This window comes from Drosophila simulans, chromosome X (assembly GCF_016746395.2).
Source record: "Drosophila simulans strain w501 chromosome X, Prin_Dsim_3.1, whole genome shotgun sequence".
NCBI lineage: Eukaryota > Metazoa > Arthropoda > Insecta > Diptera > Drosophilidae > Drosophila > Drosophila simulans.
The window spans coordinates 8770713-8781434 of record NC_052525.2 but is presented as its reverse complement, the minus strand read 5'-3'; the positions used below and the strand labels follow the sequence as shown (position 1 = coordinate 8781434).

The 10722-nt window shown below is 44.3% G+C and overlaps 3 protein-coding genes across 4 annotated transcripts; 1 reads left to right on the top strand and 2 right to left on the bottom strand.

The window, feature by feature from the left end:
* Positions 1-59: 59 nt before the first annotated feature.
* LOC6725523 (gustatory receptor 8a) lies at positions 60-1460 on the bottom strand. The gene is made up of 4 exons (XM_002106500.4): positions 615-1460; positions 402-553; positions 253-342; positions 60-195 (listed from the first exon to the last, which is right to left on the bottom strand). Exons 1-4 carry the CDS (start codon positions 1453-1455, stop codon positions 121-123), a joined length of 1158 nt encoding a protein of 385 aa, XP_002106536.1. The 5' UTR covers positions 1456-1460; the 3' UTR covers positions 60-120.
* A 505-nt stretch (positions 1461-1965) lies between these two features.
* LOC6725522 (polycomb group protein Pc) lies at positions 1966-3474 on the bottom strand. Its single transcript, XM_002106499.4, has one exon. It carries the CDS (start codon positions 3255-3257, stop codon positions 2157-2159), a length of 1101 nt encoding a protein of 366 aa, XP_002106535.1. The 5' UTR covers positions 3258-3474; the 3' UTR covers positions 1966-2156.
* Positions 3475-5442: 1968 nt separating this feature from the next.
* LOC6725521 lies at positions 5443-10640 on the top strand. Of its 2 annotated transcripts, XM_002106498.4 has the most exons (8): positions 5443-5748; positions 7213-7306; positions 7409-7512; positions 9369-9479; positions 9545-9779; positions 9847-9967; positions 10037-10153; positions 10222-10640. In XM_002106498.4, the coding sequence occupies exons 1-8, from the start codon at positions 5662-5664 to the stop codon at positions 10514-10516; spliced, it is 1164 nt and encodes a 387-aa protein (XP_002106534.1). In that variant the 5' UTR covers positions 5443-5661; the 3' UTR covers positions 10517-10640. The 2 variants fall into 2 exon arrangements, with proteins under 2 accessions (XP_002106534.1, XP_039152705.1); XM_039296771.1 differs by lacking the exons at positions 5443-5748; positions 7213-7306; positions 7409-7512 and adding an exon at positions 8738-8797.
* The last annotated feature ends 82 nt before the right edge of the window (positions 10641-10722 follow it).

Genomic DNA, 10722 nt, shown 5'->3' with positions numbered 1-10722 from the left:
CCACACAGAGAAATGCCAGTTGATGAATCTCTAGAGGTTTCAAGGACAACTTCAAAAGCATTTGCTATGTGGTACATATGATCCTCACCATTATGTTGACCTAATCGTTTAAAGGATGTCCTACATATAGGTATTGCTGAACTTCGGTATAAACTGGATGGTGTAGATCATGTAGGTGCCCACGGAACAGGCCATCTGGAAGGACAGTGGTTAAATGAGAAACCATTACTCATAGAGAGAGTCCACACCCACCCGAGTTAGAAGACTGCAATCCAGGATGGTCAGGCCGAGGCAATCGATTCGTACCGGCTGATGCAGGAGTTGCAGCGAAAAGTTCTGAATCTGCCAAGGATCAAGAATGGAAGAGTGAGTCACGACAGCAAGATACCATGGCAGCCCACCTGCAGGGAGAGATCGGGACAGCTGCAGCAGCCGGAATCGGTGACTATATTATGCAGCTGATGGGCGATCCTGGGCACCACGACCATGCAGCTTTGCGAAGCGTATATGAAGGCGGGAATCTCGAGCAAGGCGGGCACGATTAGGTAGTAATCTGTAAGATGATACTCCACATATACTACATGATGTACTTAAATGATAGATCCCCAAGTTACCGTTGTTAATCACATTGTTGTAGATGCTGTAGTACATGAAGTAGCAGTCCACGGCGATGCGGATGTTGATGGTCAGCAGGACGGCGAGGATGGAGAAGTTGAAGGCACCCTGGAAACATTTGAGCATGTCATACACATGGCTATAGATGCGCTGCTTCTGCACCAGTCGCCGGCGCAGGAAACTCTCGAATCCAGGAAAACTTCGGCCCGTTTCGCTGGCGAATCGCGAGTACTCCGCCAGCAGACCCATTTCGCGTTCCAAGCCAGTCAGCTGCTCCCTGAGCAGCTCCAAGTGCAGCACGAACTGCAGATTGCGCAGGTACGTCAGCCACACGAGCGGCTCATAGGTGCTCCAAAAGAGCAACATGTGATGGGTGAGCGCTTGGAACTGCCACAATCCCAAATGGATCGCCACTTCGGCGCCCATCATGGCGTACAGGAATATCAGATAGCGGCGAAACTGCAGGAACTCACTACGCAGGCTCACCAAGCCCACTTTTTGGCCGCCCAACTTGAAGTGCAGCCACCAGAAGTTGGCCAAATGCCGCTGGCTGCTCAGCGTCTCCAGATATATGGCCAGCACGGCCAACTCGGCGAATACGTATTTTAGGGCGTCATTGGCACAGCCGAACATGTCGCCGCGATAGAGGAACTCATCGCCGCTGAAGAGGCACGTCAGTACGAGGGCACTCAGCGAAATGAGCAGGAACAGGCTCCATGCCATCAGGCGCCTCCTGGTCCTGGTCGGATTCCCATCGCCCGGCAGCGGCAGCCCATGGAAGCCGAGCACCTGGTAGAGCCGCAGGTGGAACTGCAGGACCCGACCCAGACGGCCGCTCATCGTTGACTGCTCGGAAGCGAAACCCTTTTGGATGGACAGGTCTTATCCCTGCGGCAGATCTACCTTTAAATGGGCCACCAAACAACTGGCAAATCCATTAGCCTAAGTGACTTCCTCAAAAACACTGAGAACAGCAATCCAACTCGATTTCCGTATTTAAAATAATAATAAACAATTAGAAACTAAAGAATGCTTGTAAATATGTTATACGTTTTATAGATATAATCAAGGCTTAGGATAATTGCATTAAGTAGTATACTTAAGTTCCCATTGCCAAGTGAACCGGTATTATCCAAAGTTGAAGTCAATAACAAAAATGAGTGCATTTTACTCTTGCACCATTAGAATATTAGATTTTAGTGTTTAAATAAACTAATTTGCGAATTCAAGATCATAATTTGTATACTAATTAGACAGTCTCTTTTTTTTAATACTTCAACTATTCAGATTTGCGTTTTATTACCTTATAATTTTCAAGTGGTCTTGGTGCTTTCCAACTGCTAGGATTGTGTTGAGACATAGACATAAACAAATAAGTTTAGCTAACAACTTGATTCTTAGAAATCGAATAACATTTCTTTGAGTGTTTACAAACATTTCTTTATTTATCGCTTAAATCTTAAAACTGATACTATCGACTTACGAAGCTACGAAAAAAAATGCAATAAATAGATCTTAGATTAGACGGGGTGTTGGGACACCTACAGGTAGGGCCCACTGTACTGGTGGTAGCTACTGGATCCGTAGCCCTGAACATGACCCACGTTGTAGCTATCGACGCCACTGTATGTTTCCGACGCGGCACTGTTGAATCCGTTGGCCTCGGGCCAATCCACCAGGGACTGCGATGGCCGGCGACGCCTTGTGGCCGTGAGCGGTGGTCCATAGGTGTCCGCCGGTTCCTCCTCGCCGTACGGGTCACTGGATGGCACCTGTACGGATGGCCGGAAGTCAGTGCTACTTCCGGCCGAGGGTCGCGAGTATTCGTATCCGAAGGAGGATTCCTGTGGAGCCTCCAGGGTGTACGCTGGCGCTCTGGTTTGCTTGGAGCTCCGCTGGGCCTGACCGTGGCTGGGCGGGATGTAGGCGTGACTGGGTGGCGAGTACTTATAGCCCGTATCCGGCTCCTGGTCGATGTGCTCCTCCACGGGTGCGGGCTCCGCATAGGCGCCAGTCTGATGATGATGATGATGATGCTTTCCCCCGCTCGGATAGTGATAGCCGAAATCGTCGTCCAACTCCTCCTCCTCCACCGGATGGTGAGTATGAGTGTGATGATGGTGCGGCTGCTTGGGTCGCGACTCAATCACTCGATACGTCTCCACACTGGGCTCATGGTGATCCTCGTAGTCGTAGCCATGTGGTCTGTGCTGCTCCTCAATGATTGTATAGGTGTTGACCTTCTTCTTGGGCGGCGGCGGAGGAGGTGCCTTCTTGGCATACGTCTCCGTGAGGTGGTCGGCCAGCTCCTTGGCGTGATTCAGATAGTCCGCATGCTCGCTCATGTGCAGCGGCTTGTCCAGATCCGAGAGGATTACGCTCTCCAGCAGTGGACTGGGCTTGGGACGGACTCGTCCCCGACTGCGGTATAACTGATGCGGATGCGGATGGTGATGGTAGTGGTGGATCACCTTGTGCGGCGACTCCTCCGCCGTTGACTCCTCCTTGGGCACATGCACCTTGATGTGCACATACTCGTTGCCGAAGCCCGCGACCAGCGGTATCAACAGCACCGAGATCACAGGCACCAGCAGGTGGGAACGGCAGCTAATCCATGCCATGTCGTCGCGTCGAGTGGTCATCACCTTATGGCCGCCGCCTTGCCAAAATTGGTTTAAACCGAAGTCTTTCTTTTGTCAAAATTTATATACAACAGCCAATGCTGGCGACGACAAGCATCTTGACCTACGGAGCCCTCGGGTGAAATAGATGCCACCTTGCCCTGCGCCGACCTTCAAATGCCCTTTGTGCGCGAATACCTTTCTTTTGCAAATTAATAATGGATTTCTTTTTTCATTATTACCTTATTCTTCAATTAATTTGTTTATCTTAAAAGAACTTACATAAAAGCTATCTGCATGAGTTCTTGTAAACTGATAAAATGAACATAAAGTTTCCATTCTGTTACACAGTGTGGAATCTTCCACTTTGTATAATTTCTTTGGTTTCTTTCTAAAAACATTAATAAATAACTTCGCATTTTTATCAGTTTCTGACGTCTCCGGCCCCTAGTACTGATATCCCAAAGAAAAGAGTGATTATAATATTCCATATTTTTATATAATAATTAACAGTAATGTCATATAAAATAAGGATATCGTAGTATATGATACCAAGGATTATTAATTCGCGAATGTATGAGTAATACATTGTATTTCTAGTTTTTTCGATGGAGCTCTGCAAACGCTGTTACAAATTCGACATGCCCCAAAACGCAGGTGAGTGTAGGGTGTTTGGGGGCAACTGTAAAATGTCATTTTCTTGCAATCACCGTTCGACGGAATCTCACTATCCCGCTCTATCCACACAAGCCCCCCTCCTCGCCCTTTCTCCTTCGCACCGAAACTAGCGGTTGTTTTTGTGAGTTTTATTTGTTTTAACTTTTGTTTTCATTATTATTGAAATGCGATGCATACATTTTTCTAGCCGCCAGCCAGACGACAACAACGAACGAAAGTTAATACAAATTGAATAATGAAAGCGACCTGATCTGTTCGCAGCTATCGAAATTATCGGGGAAATTACCGTGTTCATTCATACCTAATCGATATTCTCACTTATATAATATCGGCGCATATCGCCAATACTAATGTTTTCGGTTTCGCGCTACGAAATTAATAAAAACATTTAATTGTGATGCTAATGGGGGGGAAAAAAAATAAACTGAGAAAGTTGCTCTGCGACATCATTATCACGATCATCATTTTCAGTATCATTATCATCGCGATTGTAGGCCACTTGGAAATCTCTCTCTCACAGATAGCAAGCAAAATACAACGAAAAACAATACAATAAATATGCAAGTGGCATCTGGATTGATTATATTTTGAGAACTAAAATGTTGCTTAAATATTAATTTATTCGCATTTTATTTGCCTGCTCCGAAGTCTAACAAATTCAGAACTGAAAACCAAAACCAATGTATAATTCGCTAATGAATTATTAAGTTCGCGGTTCACACGCTTTTCCATTTGGCGTGAAAATTAAGCAGAAAATCGGGGAATGCAAAATCCAACCCAGTTAAAAAGCAATAAATGGAAAGAAAAGAAAACGGCGAAACAATCGAAAACGTGTTTATATGATCGGCAAACAAAAGCGAAAATATTCATGGTCAGTTGTTGGTCGAAAGAGGGGGTAGTATCGGGGTATGCCGGGTATTTCCAGCACTCATATTACGTATACGCAAGGAAAAGGGGTAACACAATGAGGCGAAAACCGTTCCATTAAGCCGCAAAGCCTATTAGACGACGACTAATTGACTTACCAGCCGAAAGCATTCTAATATCTAGATTTTTGGACGCAGTCAACAACGGCTAATAAGTAGGCTGAGTAATCTGTGGTTTATGGAATCTGAAAGTTCTAAGCGACCCTTAACCCTAGATGGTTGTTTGGATGTTTTATGTTACACTATAAAATTAAGTTAAAAATTTACATTTGTTCCTAACCTCGGAGGCTGCACTTTGAAACTAAAATAAACGATTGGGGTCAGTAAACTTGATTCTAAAATAATAGATATGTATATATATATGTATATATTCCCAACTGATCTCTGGACTTGCTAAAAAGCCGAGTATGAAGTCATAGTTATAACTGCAAAATTGCATCAGCCCCTCTAACGAACTTAACCCAAGATACACAACGTGTATCTCGGTCATTAGTGGGTTAACTAACGGTCGGTAATCGATAACGCCGCCGTCGCCGCCGCCGCCGCCGCTGCAGCAGCGCTCTCTGCCGACGCCTGCCTTCTGCGGCGCGAAAACAAAACAAATCAGTTTGAATTCTGCCTTCAAGCGCTCTAGAACAAATCAGCTGGCATTCTGATTGGAATACTAACTATATTTTTTTTGTTTTGTTTACAACTCCACATTTTGTTATCATCAACAGACGCGTCTTATTCTTGATTACCTTTTATATTTTGCAAAGAGCTTTCCACTGCTAAAAAAAAAAGAGTTATTCCCAACGCCGAACTCCGAATAGATCTCCAAGATGTCCTCCGGAAAGATCCTGCCACGTCGCCAGGCGGTGCCAGTGCTCTACACCAGGGGCACCCACTACGAAGTTGGCTTCGATATGGTAAGTTATATCTTTACCTTTCTGTACATATGTATGTATGTACTCCCCCTACCAAAACTCACACGACCTTTAAGAACTCAGCTTGTGTCACGCAATCTAAACTTTTAATGGCTCTCAGTTTATTATTAGAAGTTTATTTGGGGAAGAGCGGGTAACTTTGCAAAGATAAAAAGCAGACAAACCATTTATTTCTATGATATATTCCTTAAAGTACCCATCATGTTTTTTACCAGAAAAGTTATTACCATATTGCCAACTATATCTTGAAAAAACTACTTTAAGTTCTAACGTTTGTTTTTTCAATCTGATAGTTATAACAATATAACAATATAATATAAATATCCATAAAAAATATCTAATTGGTTTTTGAATGCTTTGTGTTACGATGCTTTACTTTCTATAGAACATAATAAAATAATATAATAATAATATTTCAAATATATCAAGTTAAACTCTAGAATGGGCCAACTGCCAGACAGAACTTAAAGTACCCAAAAGTAATGTTAATAACAATTAAAGGGTAACTAGTTGCATTAACCATAAACAGAACAGCCTTATCTGAACCCAATTACTATAGATTAAGATGAAGATATAGGTATGGTGTGCAAAAGTGTGCAAAATATATAGGAATTTGGCACCATGCATGTATCTTTTGGACTCCACCTGATAACCCACATTTTTATCTGGATTGCGGTCGCAATAAACTAAAGCTGGTTGGGCTTTATCTTAATGGCCGGGCCACCCGGAGACCTCGATTCGTTTGACAACTCCCGGACCCAGACGCTATTTACAAATGCAGATTCGTGATTCTCGTGGCTTTGTCCAACTGTCTTTTTCCCGTGCCAAACGGGCCAAGAATATTGGCTACACTTGCAAAACAATTAAGCAATTAAGTGTCGATGTCTTCATTTTAAATATTAGATTTCACTGTATTTAAATATGAAAATGTGCAAGAACTCAAATGATTGTAAAGTATGTATGTTTAAATGCAAATATTATTTTCAATATATTTTTTGAGTGACAAGTAAATTTTAAAAGTATAAGTACACCTACAAATATCAGCAGATTGATTTCATATTTTCATATTTATTTTATTCCCCTGTAATTAATAAATAAATGACCATTATCCGTTGATGGAAGTGCGTTCGCATCCGTGTCCAAGCGGGGACCCACCCAAAAGGTTAACCCATGTCAAGCTCCAAACACTTTGTATTGATTACTATATTGTACAATTTGTATAATTATTCATATTTTTTGTGCCTTAGTTGGTGGCTTTGTTTACACTGCGATCGGTCGTGATCGATTATGTTTCTGTTTCTGATTCTGTTTCTGTTGTCTTCCATTAAACAAACACCCCGAGCTATTTGGCGAATCGATTTGAGATCGTGTCCAAATGGGAAAGCATTTAATCGTTTAAATGTTACGTATTATAAACAAATGGTAATAAAGCATTGTCAATTGCAGGGCCGCACATTTGGGTCCATGATCAAGAACTTTCTGATCTTATCGAAGCCCCTCAACGAGACCTACTTGCCGCTCTACCAGTCGCCCAAAGGCAGTGAGTATCGCCGTAGGATGGACCTGGATCTGGATCTGGAGTGCCATCCATGTGGTTGGTGGTGTTCTACATTCGACTTTCGGTTTCCATTTCCATTCGCAGGGCAGATCTACAACGAGACCCTGGGATCGGTGAAGGACAGCTTCCCGCAATATGTGCGCGAACTGGAGGGCGTGGCCGATGGTGCGGAGGTGGAATTCCATAAGGTGAGTCAGCTAATTAGCGGCCAATCATCATTTTAGCAAATAAGCATTCTAGCATTAGAATATAATGCAATACAATTAAATGGCCATTAAAACGAATACACATAATTGCCACGAGTCTGGCTCAAATATTGTAATTGAATAATAATAATTATCGCACAACAAGGCCCGACGTCGTGGGAGTGGATTTCGGATTTGTATTCGGATTTGGATTCGCATTCTAGTGTTCCATGTTCTATAGGGTTCTAACGGTACGGCGGGCTTATGGGCTCAAGTGGCACCCGATTCCGAAAACCATAAGTTTCGTGTTGCGTGTTGCCAAGTTGTAGTTGCAGTTGCCAGTTGCACTTGCCGATTGTAGGCCCCCAATGACAGCATTAAATGCAATTTGCGAGTGCAGTGCCCCGCGTAGTACAGTGCTAATTGGCTACGGTGCATGCTATTCCATATTCATGGCTTCGATCGCCTCTTATCTAATCAGCCGCTGGATGAGCAGTGCAATTAGGTTTTGCGCCTTTGATATCGCTTCTAATTAACACGATTGACACGAATCGATTCGCTAACCGTTAGCAGGTTGCTGCCAGCCAGGGCCCACTGTGCGCAAAAGCACAACTCGATATGGTGACCGTGCAGAGCGCAGACATTGAACTAGTTCCGTTTGCTGGGGTCTTGAGAATGATGTGATATGTGATAGACAGCCGGTCTTTTTGCCAGGCGACTAGCTACCTACCAGTTACCCTTTCACGGGATCACAGCACTTGGCCAACGGAAACGATTGTTTTCTATTCAATATTTAAAAGCCTAAGTGATCTTGACATCAACTGGCCTTTCTATTTTCTTAACACTTAGATTAATGTCTATAATCTAGAAGTTAATCCGTTTTCGGAGGGGTCATAATGATATAAATTTATCTTAACTAGAAATCTTAAAAATATATGAAAACTTCTCTTAACAAGAAAAGAGTATTCAAAGGCTTTAATGACCATGTTCACCTTTTTCGTAAGCCAATTTGTCATTGGTCATGGCGCACACATGAATAAAAAGCCGTCAAGAGAAGCCGGCGAAAGACGGTGAAGAACCCTTGAATGGCTTCATTGAATTTGAATCTAAATTCAACGTGGGATTGGGACACGAATTGGTATTGGAGGCTGAAAATGGGAATGGGAAGTGAGAAGTGAAAGTCAGCCATTAGATTAGACGGTCTCATTTGCATGGTCAAGTGGCTCGATGAAGATCGTATCGTATGGGAACGCATTGCATCGGATCGTCTTGGATGGGATGGGAATGGGTGGGTAGGAGCTGGTATGGACCGCATGGCCGCCTCGATAATGTGTTATAATTTCTGCGTTCGCGACTCCGATGCCAATTAATTGCACGCAAAAATCGCACCGACCTTGGCCAAGTCTACATAGAATATGTGTCTATTTCTATGGCTATGGTCATGGTGCGTCGCCTTCGTCTTGCTTGGACTGATCACCATGGCGCCCAGCTCAGGTGGCACTGCTGATGGTGGCGATGGGGGCGATGGTGGTGATGGAAGGCGAGGAGGTGGTGGCGATGGCATTTTATAATTCAAATTAGTCGCATTATGAGTGCATTAAAACTGACGATTTTACGAGCCATATTATTATTGTATTTAGCGATCGCACTAGTTTAGCCTCATTAGCAGCTTGGATTGGCTAAGCCAGGGGTGTATATAAGTGCTTGATTAACTTTAAGTGAGCTCTGGTTTAAATTAACTAATGAGCCCGTTAGAACACAATGTCTGTTCGATAGTCAGTTATCTATAGCTATGCCCATATTATATAACTATATATACAGGCTATATAGCAATCTCTCTTGATTTTCTCATATTTCAGCTATTTTTGCTGCATCTGGATGAGATTCTACCGCAGGCATTGAAGCACCAACCACGTAGCAAAAACCAACCCACCGGCTGTTCCACCATCATTGTTAACCAAAAGAATTGCGTGAGTGGATGGGATGGCATTAATCTGAATTGGTCATTAAATATCGCATCTTATATCTCATTTAGCGCCTTTTGGGCCACACGGAGGATGCGCTGACGGAGACCCTGAATCACTACTACTTCGTGGTGGCGCACATCATCAGCGACAAGCCGCAGGGCAAGTACAACGTCAAGGAGGAGCACTTCATGTCCCTCTGCTACGCCGGCCATCTGCCCGGATACACCATGAGCCAGAATCACCATGGACTGGTCTTCAGCATCAACACCATCAGTGCGGAGCTCTTGCGCAGCGGCAAAACACGTAAGTACATATATCCAAAGAGAGCAACAATAGTTAACATATTTTATTGAATTTACTTCTCCACCAGCGCGCCACTTCATCACCCGGGCTCTGTTGGCCACCAGCAACGTGGACGATGCCTTCCGCGTGCTCAAGGATGCGGGAGTGGGAGCAGCGGATGCCTGCTCCATCAACTTTACCTTCCTGGCGTACGTTTTAAGGGGTATAAACCGATTGAGCAGTTTCATTAATCCGTGCCTCTTGGCAATGCCCAACAGGGATCCCCGCCAGATGTGCTACAATGTGGAGATGGCACCATCGCCGGAGCGCAAGAATGAGTCCCATTTGAACATCAAGGAGGTGCCGCTGGGCGAGCACAACTACCATGTCAATCAGTGAGTGGATGGAATGTTTGATAGATGTGTTGAAATAGTTATGTAATCTGCGCACTGTGATATTACAGATTCGATCGCATCCGGCAGGATCAGGCCAACGATCTGATGATTAGCTCGAGCATCTCGAGGATGCAAACCTTTGGATCGTACAATCCGCCGATGAGCGAGCAGGATGTGCGCCACATGCTGGGCGACGTGTCCGGCGGAGTCTACTGCGTCTGGCGGGAGAACAACAGCTGCGACGAGGTGGTCAAGACCATTGCCGTGGGCATCTTCGATCTCAGTGCCAGGACGATCTCCCTGTACTCCGACAATCCCAGCGAGACGGAGCCACACTGCCGCCTGCCGCTGCTCTACAAGTAGAGGATCCGCAATCCGTAGTGGAAGCCATGGCATTCAGCGCGTCTTTACTTAAACATTCTCAAATGACTATAACATAATATCAATCTATGATCTATCTATCAGATACAGGTATTGCCTATAATTAGGGCCTCTTTCAAAAACAGTTCTCGTACTGGGATACGATTTCAGTATGCTCTACTTTTGATTTCGCCATATATGCGCATATA

Excerpts from the sequence above, each read along its gene's own strand:
- LOC6725522 (XM_002106499.4), bottom strand. The coding sequence starts at position 3,257 with ATGACCACTCGACGCGACGACATGGCATGGATTAGCTGCCGTTCCCAC.
- LOC6725521 (XM_002106498.4), top strand. The coding sequence starts at position 5,662 with ATGTCCTCCGGAAAGATCCTGCCACGTCGCCAGGCGGTGCCAGTGCTC. Across the intron at positions 9,780-9,846 it reads CTTGCGCAGCGGCAAAACAC|CGCGCCACTTCATCACCCGG; the intron begins GTAAGTACATAT and ends CTTCTCCACCAG. Across the intron at positions 10,154-10,221 it reads CACAACTACCATGTCAATCA|ATTCGATCGCATCCGGCAGG; the intron begins GTGAGTGGATGG and ends GTGATATTACAG.
- LOC6725523 (XM_002106500.4), bottom strand. The coding sequence starts at position 1,455 with ATGAGCGGCCGTCTGGGTCGGGTCCTGCAGTTCCACCTGCGGCTCTAC. Across the intron at positions 343-401 it reads GTCCCGATCTCTCCCTGCAG|ATTCAGAACTTTTCGCTGCA; the intron begins GTGGGCTGCCAT and ends GATCCTTGGCAG. Across the intron at positions 196-252 it reads ATTGCAGTCTTCTAACTCGG|ATGGCCTGTTCCGTGGGCAC; the intron begins GTGGGTGTGGAC and ends CTGTCCTTCCAG.